The 11,480-nt window shown below is 56.4% G+C and overlaps 2 protein-coding genes across 2 annotated transcripts in view; both read right to left on the bottom strand.

The window, feature by feature from the left end:
- BCAT2 (branched chain amino-acid transaminase 2, mitochondrial) overlaps window positions 1-6,374 on the bottom strand; it is a 14,605-nt gene extending 8,231 nt beyond the window's left edge. Inside the window, exons 1-3 of the mRNA XM_012643215.1 lie at window positions 5,877-6,374; window positions 1,880-1,954; window positions 1,391-1,594 (exon numbers count right to left, since the gene is read on the bottom strand). Of these exons, the coding sequence (XP_012498669.1) occupies window positions 1,391-1,594; window positions 1,880-1,954; window positions 5,877-5,900 (303 nt within the window). The 5' untranslated portion in view covers window positions 5,901-6,374. The remainder of the gene's footprint in view (window positions 1-1,390; window positions 1,595-1,879; window positions 1,955-5,876) is intronic.
- A 1,226-nt stretch (window positions 6,375-7,600) lies between these two features.
- HSD17B14 (hydroxysteroid (17-beta) dehydrogenase 14) overlaps window positions 7,601-11,480 on the bottom strand; it is a 14,259-nt gene continuing 10,379 nt past the window's right edge. Inside the window, exons 6-9 of the mRNA XM_012643216.1 lie at window positions 8,632-8,736; window positions 8,251-8,318; window positions 8,041-8,137; window positions 7,601-7,938 (exon numbers count right to left, since the gene is read on the bottom strand). Of these exons, the coding sequence (XP_012498670.1) occupies window positions 7,765-7,938; window positions 8,041-8,137; window positions 8,251-8,318; window positions 8,632-8,736 (444 nt within the window). The 3' untranslated portion in view covers window positions 7,601-7,764. The remainder of the gene's footprint in view (window positions 7,939-8,040; window positions 8,138-8,250; window positions 8,319-8,631; window positions 8,737-11,480) is intronic.

The following is an 11,480-nucleotide window of genomic DNA, read 5'->3' as shown; positions in this document are numbered from 1 at the left end:
AAAAAAAAAAGAAAAGAAAAGAAATGTATGTTTTGTATGCCACGGGACACTCCATCTGCCTCACTCAACTAAAGAAAGGCATTGGGTCCCCGGCGAGAGGAAAACTTGCTGTGCTGGGCTGAAGGGAGAAGTGAATGGTGGTCTCCTACTAACCGCCTTGCTGGGGGATCTGCGGATGTGATCCTGCCTGTCTGTCCTCCATTATGTCCTCACCTGAGTGTCTACTGCTGTGGCTGGTGTGTCTCCTTGCGACCGAACTGACTGGTTCTAGTTAAATGTCCAGAGTAGGTTGGGGGCAGGGGGAACCAGGCAACCTCAAAATGAAATGAAAGGCAGTGGAAAGGCAAGGAAAAGCAAAGGGGAAGGGAAGAAAAGCAAAGCTTCATGTCACAGAATCACGCCCTGGAGGATAAAAATCACCAGAACTGCAAATTGGAGTGACTGCAGCTATAAAATGCTCATCCAAATCTTGTCTCAACTGAAGTTTCCTCGTGAAGACTTTGCTTTCAGCCAGTTTTAAGTCATGAAACCAAATGCCTTCTCGATCTCTCTTCTAAGAATGTCACAGGCCTCTCATGCTCACCAGGTGCCACTAACCTGCTCCTCCTGGGTCCCCATGTGGGGACAGGCCCACACACGGCCTACCTGGGCACCATCCTCGGCCCTCCCTTGCCTTCCCTCACCCACCCGGTCGGTCCCCGTGTCCCTGAATCTCTTTGCCCTGTCCTCTCCTGTCCGTCCCTGCCACTCTGGCCCCAGCTTGGACCTCCAGACCTTCCCCCAGCCCGGTCTCCTGGCCTCCGCCTCGCACCCTGCACACACGGCCTGGGAGTGCTCTTCCTTCACCCAGACCTGGCCCTGCCCCTCCCCTGCTCAGAGCCCTGAATGGCCCCCAGCGCCCTCGGACAAGGCCCCACCCCTCTGCTCCTCTGCGGCCCTGACAGTCTTCGGTCACCTCTGCCACACTCCACTCCCACAGTTCCTCTCAAGTGTGCCAGGCTCTTCTCCCATTCGGCACTTTGTACTGGCTATCCCTTCTCCCCCTAACATTCTAAGCTCCCCTTTTTGCCAGGAGAGGCCCCACTTTCTTTCGAGTTAGACCAGGGTCTCTTCTGGCCTCCACAGCACCTCCGTCAGAGCACAAACGGCACCAAGTTACGACCAAAGTGTGCAGTTTTCAAGTGAAGGAACTAGATCTGCTCATCTTGGCGAAGCCAGCGTCACCCAGCACAAGGCCTGGAGTGTGCACGACCTCGGAATATGGATGATGAACATACAGAAAGAAGAAACACGCGAACAACAAACCCAGGGAGGTTCACCTGGCAAGAGACACAGCAAGGAGGAAGAGATATGGACAGGGACAGAGGACAGAGGTTGGCTGCCGTGCCACCTGCAGGGAGTAGTGGAGGCCGGAGCAGGCCGGGTGCAGCGTGAGGTTCTGGAAGGGCTGGATTCGAGGCTGGCCCCAGCCCTTCTTCTCGTTCCATTCCACCATCAGCATGTGGTCGGTGAACGTCTTCCCAAACACCAGGGGCTCTCTGGGGTTGGGCTTCTTATGAGGCATCTGTGTCATTTCCAGCTGCAGGTCTGCAGCCTGAGAAAAGACAGGGACCTGGGTGTCCTGGAATTTGGCCACAACCTCCAAACTGAAAAACTACAACTCCCATGAAGCTCTAGGCCTTGGACCCATAGAGAAGGGGGACCTGTCACCCCAGAGGTTCCTGGGACTTGTGGTTTCATCTCTCCCATGCCTGAGGGCAGGCTATGAGGCCACCCCACTTCCACCCACCTTCAGCTCTGGGCTGTGGCCCTTTGAGAGGTACCCAATCTGGAGGCCCCCTCCTCCCTCAGATGCAAGGATACTGTTCCCTCCTGTCACCTTGAAATTGGAGGAGGCATATCTCCTGGGAGCACACAGAAGCCAAGGGACAGGGAGAAGTTTTCGGGCCCAGATCTGGGGTGGAGAGAGAAGCAAGAAAGGTGATGAGGCCAGCAGTGAGAAAGGAGGGCCCCTGGCACCCCATCTGCCACCTTCTGTACTTGGGAGGTCCCTCTGGCCTACTCTGTCCCAATCCCAGTACAGTCTAGACCAGGCATGTGGCCCTGGCCAAGTCCCTGCCCCTGTAGTGGAGGGAATTCCAGCCCCATGAGGGCTGTCCCCAGACAGAGCTGAGTCAGCTGGTCCCCCCTCCACCATGGGGCAAAGTCAAATGCAAGCACCTCCCACCCCAGGGAACTTTGGCACCAGCCCTGAGATCAGCTCAGATGAGAAGACGACAAGGGAAGGTGCACAGGTAAGTGACGCCCTCCCGGGACCCAACCCCTGAAAAGCCTTAGAAGAGTAAGGGACGCGCAGGACATTTTCCCAAGGACTCAGCAGTCCAGGCCCCCAGCCCCTCCTCCCTCAGACCCAGGGGTCTAAGTGCTTATTCTTTCAGGGTAATTAGATCAACTGGGCTCGGATCACTGGGAGCCCTCAAGCCCCCCACACCTTGGGCACCACTTTGGCAGTGACTTTGATTCCCTTTAGGGCCCAGTGGCTGAGGGGCAGCCACATGGACCTGGGGGCCGCCCCGGACGTCACTGGACAGAGCTCAGATGCACACTTTCCTTCTGGCCTCGTTGCGGGGAGCAGGGGACAGCAGGTCTGGCCATGGCCAGCATGGTGGCTCCTCCCCAGTGATCTTTGACCTCACAATGTCTCTGTTTCCAGCCCTGCCGGGACACAGCTGAATTGTAAGGTGGACGGATACGGAACGGCCCAGCCTGTCCTGCCCTGTGAGCTGGGTGAGCCGGCACCGGAAGGTGAGAATGGACATGAATGGCAGCAGTCGCTGGTCAGCAGGTGCGTCCTGGGGACACAGGGGCTGCCAGGCTGCCGCGCAGTCCTGAGGGGGTGGGGCCCCTAGGCCTTCCGGGACGATCAGAGTGTGGGGCCCTGCGCAGCCTCTAGGTGGCAACATGTAGCCTGCATAGCAAGCACTACGGCCAGGCTTCTGCCCCTGCCCTGGAAGGCCCAGGACACCCACAGTGTGGAGAGAGGATGGGCATAGCGCAGGGACAGCCAGCCTGTGGGCGGGAAAGCGGCCTTCAGAGGGAGCCAAGATGAAAACAAAAGAGTAAGAAAGGAAGAGGAAGAACGAGAAAGACACAGAAATGTGGAACATAAATTGGAAAGAACAGAAACTGAGGCCAAGAGATCCCAAAATAGATCTGATCATAAAGAGAGGGAGACTGAGACAAGACACAGAGAGAGGCCGGGCGCAGTGGCTCACACCCGTAATCCTAACATTCTGGGAAGCAGAGGCGGGAGGATCGCTTGAGTTCAGGAGTTCGAGACCCATGGCCCAGCCTGAGCAAAGATGAGTCCCTGTCTCTACTAAAAATAGAAAAAATTAGCCGGGTGTGGTGGCACATGCCTTTAGTCCCAGCTACTTGGGGAAGCTGAGGCAGGAGGATCGCTTGAGCCCAGGAGTTTGAGGTTGCTGTGAGCTGGGCTGACGCCACTGTACTCTAGCCCCAGCAACAGAGTGAGACTCTGTCTCAAAAATAAATAAATAAATAAAATAAGAAACAGAGAGAGACACACTCAGGCAAAGAAATAAGCCCTGGAGAAATCAAGAAAAAGTACTGAGGGTGGGATAAAGAGAAGCCATGAGACATAGAATGAGGAAAAGGGAGGGAAGTAGACAAAGACCAGACTGCAGATGGCAGGGCCCAGAGTGGAAGAGATGACCCAGGGAAATGAAGAAAGACTGGGAATGACAGAGACATCAACACCTGGAGAGAAATTGTCTCACAGACGCCTAGAGACAGAGACATCCAGGAGACAGAGAAAGGAGAGGCAGAAGGACACAGCGCATGCCTACAAGGCAGAGAGAAGTTGCTGGGCAAGTGCCTGGGCCAGTATAAATACCCACAGGCCACAGAGGTCCTGTGACAATGGGAGAAGCTGCCTTCATCCTCGGGGCATTTCTCTAGGGGCAGGGGGCTCCCCTCAGCTCAAGGAAGGCGCCCCGCCATCCCATACCCCAAGCCATTGGGATTGGGCCCAAAGGAGACACCACCACCCCCCAGATGGCAGATGACCCATTGGAACAAAGCATGTAAAAGGATTGGGGCTGAATTAAGAAATGAGTGCAGGTCAGGTGTGCACAATGCAGGGCTCTCTGACATCATGGGCTCTCCACTATGTCCCAAACCACCCAGGAGTAGCACCATCAAAGCCCAGCACTGTCCTCCACACTCCGAGATTGTCCCCACATCACAGCCCAGGAGAGACCCGGTTGTAGGATAGTGCTATCCTTGTCTCGGCCAAGGGCTGCTCCCATCACAGCTTAAGCTGTCTCATCAAACCGCAGCACTGTGCCTGTCATAGCTCCACTGTCCAAGTCAAAGCCCAATACTGTCCTTGTCAAAGCCCAGGACTGGTCTCCTCACATCTAAATTGCCCCTTTGTAGCCCAGAATTCTCCTGTCACAGACCAGAGCTGTTCTATGACAGCCCAAGACTCTCCACATCACAACCTAGATTGTCCCTATCACTTCCCAGGACCACCCCCACCAGAGGCAAGTACTGTCCCAACACAGTTTAGGAATGTCCCCCCCCACACCAAAGCCCAGCACCTTCCCCCACTATAGCCCAGGATAGTCCCTGTCTCTTTCAGACCCCAGGACTGTCCCCATGTCACTGCCTAGGCCAGTCCCTGCATGACTGTCCCTGCCATGGCCCAGCACCACCCCCTTCACACCCCAGGACCATCCCCATATCAAAATCCTGGACTATACATCACAGCTCAGGACTCCGCCCCAGACTATCTCCGTTACAGAATAAAACTGTCATCAGAGCCAAGGACTCTCCAGTTATGAGTTCAGGACTATCCTATTACACCAGAACTGTGCCATGTCAGGACTCTCCACATCACAGCCCCAACCAACTGCACCTGTCAGGACTGGCTCAGGACGGTCCCGCCACAGCCCAGGAATGTCACCATCAAAGCCCAGATTGCTCCTGTCATATCCCAGTTCTATCCCTGTCAGTCACTAAGAGCCAGAGAAACATAACAACCTGCCCTGGTATTCATGAGCTGGGGTAAAAGACTCAGATAAAGTCAGGTGCAGTTAACAGGAAACAATTCTCCCAAGATTATGTGTGCTGCAGCTGTTAAGGGTTGTAATGACCCCTTTCTTGGACTGTTTCCTTCCTGAGACACGCTGTCCTCTAAAATCACAGACTCTTGGGAAAGTCTGCTGTTTGACATCTTATCAGTAAGAACAGATCCTCTCTTGCCTGGAGGATCTATGTCATTTTGAAAAAGAGAGGCTGCTTCAATTTCCAACCCAGGTGCGGACTTCAGATAAGGGGTTTTGGAAACACATCATTCGCATCTATCCTTTACCTACCTTTATTTCCAAGAAAATAAGACCTTGGGTTCAATTTCCAGTCGAGACTTGGGGTTGAACTCTGTGCCCTCGTCCCAGTCCCAGGCCTAGAGGTCCTAGGCCTCTCATTCTAGAGACCCCACAGGCTGACTGTTCCCTCCCTAATCCCCCCCCCGCCGGGGCTACATTCTCCAATCCACTACCACCCCACCCCCGCCCCAGTCCCTTGCCTCTCTCATTACAGGGTCCCCCTCTATGTTTCCCGCTTTATACCTCCCCGCCAATTACGTGCCCACCCTATCAGCGTCCACCCACTTCCCCCATTAAAGCCCGAAGCTCCTTTCCAAGGGGTCCCATCCTCCTCGGCGTCCCGCAGCGGAACCCCAGTGCCAGAGGAGAGGCGCCAAGCCGGACAGGGGGCGCTCGAGTGGTCTTCCCGGAAGTGCGCCTCCCCCCAGGGTCCCCCAGCACCCCTGCGCGGGGCTGCGAACCCACCTGCGCCAGCGCGGCTGCGGCCATGATCCGTGCGGCGGTAACTGCGCCCGCCCGGGGCGCGGCCGGGGATAAAGACGTTCCGGCCCCGCCCCGCTCACGCCCCCTCCCGCGGGATGGCGGCCTGCCTGGCACCCCAGGCCCGCCAGGCCTCCCCAGCTGTGGGGCTCCCGCGGGAAGCCGGGCCTTGCTGCAGAGCGCTTGCGCTGCAGGGGGCGGGAATCGAAACGGTCCCCACCCAAGCTCTGTTCCAGCCACACTCTTGCCCTGCAGGAGCGTGCACACAGCGGTTTTCAAAAATGCATTTTCACAGGACCGTCGCCGAGCGCTGGCGAGGATAAGCGGCCCGAGGTGAGAAAGGGGAAAGGCGAGGAGCAGGAAGCTCCGTGTATCACGATGCCTTTGTGAAAAGGAAGGGCACACTGTGAATGTCGGTGGCGCATACGTCACGGAAATGCGCAGGAAAAGGATGGGACTTTGGGAAAGGGCTTCTGAATTAGATGGTAGGTAGGGGCGAAGGGGAGCTTCACTTTGCAGCCCGGATACGCCCCTGTTTGAATATAGTTTTTCTTACCAACAAAAGGATGTATGTGGATTCTTTGAAACTCTTTAAGAAATTTTTTAAAAAAAAGAAAGAAAAAAAAAAAGAAATACACGCGGTTCACCATGGCTGCTTCCAGTCCCTTTCTCCTGAGAAGCTCGAAAATTTTCAACCCTCCAGTCATCAGTGAGCCTCAGATAACAGCCCCTAAAGTAGTGTTTCGCGGTCACTCCCCCGCACGAACGTCTCCTTCAGGGTCTCTCTGACCACAGCAATTCAAACCCGCGGCAGTGTCCCCTATACTGTGTTGCTCGGTCACTGTGTCCCCCAAACTCCTGCATCCGGGGTCCCATGACACCAAAATCCGGTCCCTTGACCACTGTGCCTCCGTAGTTCCACCCTGGCACACTCTGTCTCCAAGTTGTACCCCCACAATGCCCCCAGATCGTGTCCCCGGGTCACTGTGCCCCTCACCCCTAACAGCCACAGGCCCGAGCACCCAAATCTCGAACCCTCCCCCTCAGGGTGTGGCCCGTGTTTTCCTCTCCCCTCCCCAGTCCTCCTCCCCTGCCACTAGCCCGGACTGTAGGGGCGGTGCCCAGACTCCCGCCCACGCCGCGGCCAATCAGCGATTGCCGCACACGCCCCCGCCGCAGCCAATCCGCAGCAGCTTTGCAGCCCCGCCCTCACCTGGGGGGCGTAACCCGGATTGGGCCCTGCGCCCCACGAGGGGAATACGGGATCTGCTCCTCGTTAGGCGGGGAGCCCCCAGTGCCCTCCTCCACCAAACCAAGGGTCTCGGCCCCGATCTTCTCCCTCTGACCCAGATGTCTCGACCCCCACTTCCTCTTCCCTCTGGACTTAGTGCCAGCCACCTTCCTGCTCCACGGGAAAGGTCAAAACTCCGTTTCCCCAAGGCCAAGAATAAAGGGAAGGCCCTTTCGCTTCTCCTCCATTATCTCCTAATTAGCGCTAAATTTACTCTCCCCTGCGGGCCTTTTAATTAGCGCACAGGTGAAGCCAAACTGCTCTACCTTTCCAGGAGCCCCTGGCGACAGGCGACAGGCACTAGCAACATCAGGTACCTGCTGGCCTGTAGGGGAACTGTAGAGTCTCAGGGAGGCAATGTCGCAGAAGGACTCCTACAAAGGGCGGGAAATAAATACAACGATGCTCTCCTTCGGGCTGCAAATTGCTTTTACAGGAAACTAGAGGGTGATCTGGCACATTCCTAAGTGGGCTTAAAGTCTAAGGGGTTAGGGGCTGCACCTGGGAGGCAGATGGTGCAGGTTGGAGTTTGGGGGCCGGGGAAAGTCCTATGCAGGGAGGCCCAGGTGGAAATGTGAGAAATCAGGAAAGAGTAGTAGGGATGTCCACGGGGGTGCCCGGATCGGCCTTGCGCCCGTAGCCCAGCTCTGCACCCCCCGTCAAAAACAGGTCGATGCCTGTGCAGAAGGTAGCTCCAGAGGCCAGGAACACTGCCGCAGCCCCCACCTCAGCGGGCTGGCCCATGCGGCCCAGGGGCTGGGGAGAGAAGGGGGAAGTGGGGGTGAAGAGGAGCCCCACTTGATGGCCAAACACACCCCCAAGCCACCTCCTCCCCCTGCCTATGGCCCCCGCTCCTACCTGGGCCAAGGTGCCCTCTAGGACTGCGGCCCTGGGGTCAGGTGTTGAGGCTGCCACCTCCTCCCATAGTGGGGTCCAGATGTTTCCTGGGGAGATACTGTGGGAAGGGAGAGGGGATCAGAGAAGTCTGTCTCAAATGCTGCCTCTTGGGCTCACTCCCAGACTTCCCGGTTCCCCCAGGAGGCTCTCAGTCGAATTGGAGCTGCTCACCAGTTGACTCGGACACCGTATCGACTCTCATCCAGGGCCAAGGCCTTGGTCATGGCTGTTACTGCCCCCTGCAGAAAACAGGGCCCAGAGAAAGTTCAAGTGCCCCTCCTGTCCTCTCCCTCCAGCAGGCGGCATCGAGCAGCAGCATCAGAATGGATAAGTCACACTCTCCTTGGATGCACCATATTCTGTTTCTCGGGACAAACCTGGGGGGTGGCAATTTGTCATGGGTTCTTATGCCTTGGGGCTGAATGTGGGAGTTGGATGTGCCATTCTCCCAGCCAAGGTCTTGCTGGGTCCCGCTCTTAAAGTGTCTGGTCTCAAAGCCAAGGCCCATGGGAGCAAGGAAGGGAGGGAAGGAAGGGGCAGGGGCTGGTGTACCTTGGTGGCCACATAGAGAACTGACTGGCACTGGCCAATCGCCGCTACCAGGCTGGAGATGTTGATGATGTTCCCCTTGCTCTTCCGCAGGTGGGGAAGGGCAAGCTAGGGAGACAAGAGGAAGAATAAGCCACCCAAGCCCTGGATCTCCCCAGGCCACTAAAACACAGCCCCAGGCATCCTGACGTCTGGGACAGTGGCCGTCTCCCTGGCATGTTCCTAATTCAACTCGGTGGCCCATAGGGACAGCATCTAGTACCTTCTCTGGTTTGCTCTAGGGTCTCTGGGTCGTTTTTTTGTTTGTTTGTTTTGTTTTGTTTTTTTTTTTTTGGAGACAGAGCCTTACTCAGTCACCTGGGCTAGAGTGCAGTGGTATCAGCCTAGCTCATGGCAACCTCAGACCCCTGGGCTCAAGCGATCCTCCTGCCTCAGCCTCCAGAGTAGCTGGGACTACAGGTGTGTGCCACCACATCCAGATAATTTTTCTATTTTTTGTAGGAATCTTGGTCTTGCTCAGGCTAGTCTTGAACACCTGGCCTCAAGCGATCCTCCCGCCTCAGCCTCCCAGAGGGCTAGGATTACAGGCGTGAGCCGCAGCCATGGCACCTGGCCTCAAATATCTTTTGAAGGAATGAATGGATGTATTGAGGACCTGGTACATGTCAGGTCCTTTTCTCAGCTCTTCACATGGATTAACTCATTTAATCCTCCTCACAACCCTACGAAGAGGTACAGAGTAGCCCCATTTTACAAGTGAGGAGACTGTCACGGCACAGAGGGTCATGTGACACTTGACAGAGCCCATATTTGCTGCCCGCAGTCTGAGGCCAAAACCCATAAACGGGTAGGAATTTCTGACAACTCTAATATGATTAGAGCACGAGCGACGTGACTATGTGGGCATTGGCGGGGGTGGGGAGGCCTCTGGCTGTAGCCTCAGGGAACCACCCGCACCCCCTCAGCCTCTGCCCCAGTCCCATCAGCCTGGAAACCCTCCCTCCCTCAGCAGCGCCCCCGCCTGCCCTGCACCCAGTCCCTGCACCCGCCCTGCTGTTTAACTTCCCTCCCCACGTGCTGCCCATGGCAGTCTCAGACGTGGCTCCTGCCACCCTCACCCGCGGCAGGCACACAGCCGCAGCTCAATAAGTATTTGTCCCACACTCCCCAATCCCCTTCCCAGCCCTTGCGCACACTGCACATTCCTTGGCCAGCGTCCCTCCCCACCCCGCAAGGTCACTGAGCACCTGCACTGGCTGCGTCAAGGACCTGCAGGGCTTGTACTGGGCTGACTCCCCTCTCCCGCCCTCCCTTGCGAACGCCGCCTCCCAGCTGGGATCCGGCTGTCCTGGATGTCCTCCAGCCTCACTCTGGCCTGACCCCATGTTCCCTAAATTTCAGGGTTCCTGAGCCTGCTCCTCACTCTGCAAGCTCTGCTGCGGGAGCCCCCAATTTTGCTGGTTTCCCACCAGCATCCCCTAAATCTCTCTGGGACCCACCCTCTGGAGCTCCTGATGCCCCAGACATCTGAATATCTCCATCTCAATGTGTTGAATGAAGAGCTCACCCCACTGGGACCCTAAAGCCTAGCCCGCCCCCCACCCCCATTCCCAGCCTCCCACATGGTGCTCGCTCCCACCCAGGGTCTCAAGCTAGGGACCTGGGAGTCTTCCGGAGCCTCAGCCATCCCAGCATCAAGCCCTGGAAGCTGTAGTTGCTAAGGGTCTCTTGAATCTATGCAGTTCTCTCTGCCTCCTTCAACAAGCATTTACTGAGCACCTACTATGTGCCAGGTGCAGTGGTAAATGCCAGGGATGCCTCAGAAAACAAGACAGAGGTTCCTGCCCGCATGGAGGCAGCAACAAACAGGTAAGTGTCCTGTCGCGGGAGCTGGAGTGCGACGAGGGATGTGAAACAAGCACAGAGGATGAGGGCCTGGGAGTCTTGCGGGGTACAATTCCAACTAGCATGTTCAGGAAGGCCTTGGGAAGGTGACATTTGAGCAAAGACCTGGGGAGTGGGGAGTAAGGGTGTGAGCTCTGGGGAAATCTGGGGAAAGGACTCGCCAGGCAGAGGAACGGTGAGTGCAAAGGCCCCGAGGTAGGAGTGAGCCTGCTGTGTTTGGCCGCGAGGCCAGTGCGGTGGGAGATGAGGTCAGAGAAGGACAGGGGCCTTGAAGGCCGCCACTTCACCCATGGACAATTGCAATCACCTCTTAATAATGGTTTTCCTGCACTCGCATTTGGCCTTCTGATTTGTCCCTCGTATATACAGGAGCCAGAGTGATCTGTTAATATTAATGAGATCACATCATGTCCTTGCTCAAACACCTTCCATGGCTCCCTATTGCTCTTAAGATAAAGACCAGATGCCTCAGCAGGGCCCTCAGGACCCTGTAGGATCTGTACCCCAGCCCAGCTTCTCTCTGCACTACCCCTTTCTCTCACTCTGCCCAGCCCCATGCCTCCCCTCGGGACTGCAGCTGGAAGCCTGGCCCAGCTCCCAGAAGGGCTGCCTCTGGGTCACACTCTCCAGAGCGACACCCATCCCCTTCCTAATGCAAAGCACTCACTCTTAGGAACCCATCTGTCTATGCAGCAACACCTGGCCTGGCACCACGCTGTAGCCCCAGCACCCAGAACATTACCAGGCTCAGTTAGTGTTTGATGAATGGATAGTTCTCTAAGAACCGATCCAGCTTGGAGAGCCTACAACTGACACACCTAGAGCCCCACTCCTGCTCCAACACCTTCTGTGGATCCCTGCTGCCCACAAGATACCATTTCCTTGACTATATAAACACCCCTAATCCCTCCCTGTTTTCTCTAGCCTAGGGAGTCACAAACTTTGGC

Source organism: Propithecus coquereli, unplaced genomic scaffold (genome assembly GCF_000956105.1).
Source record: "Propithecus coquereli isolate 6110/MARCELLA unplaced genomic scaffold, Pcoq_1.0 Scaffold193, whole genome shotgun sequence".
Taxonomy (NCBI): Eukaryota; Metazoa; Chordata; class Mammalia; order Primates; family Indriidae; genus Propithecus; species Propithecus coquereli.
This window is presented reverse-complemented; position numbering and strand designations above follow the sequence as displayed.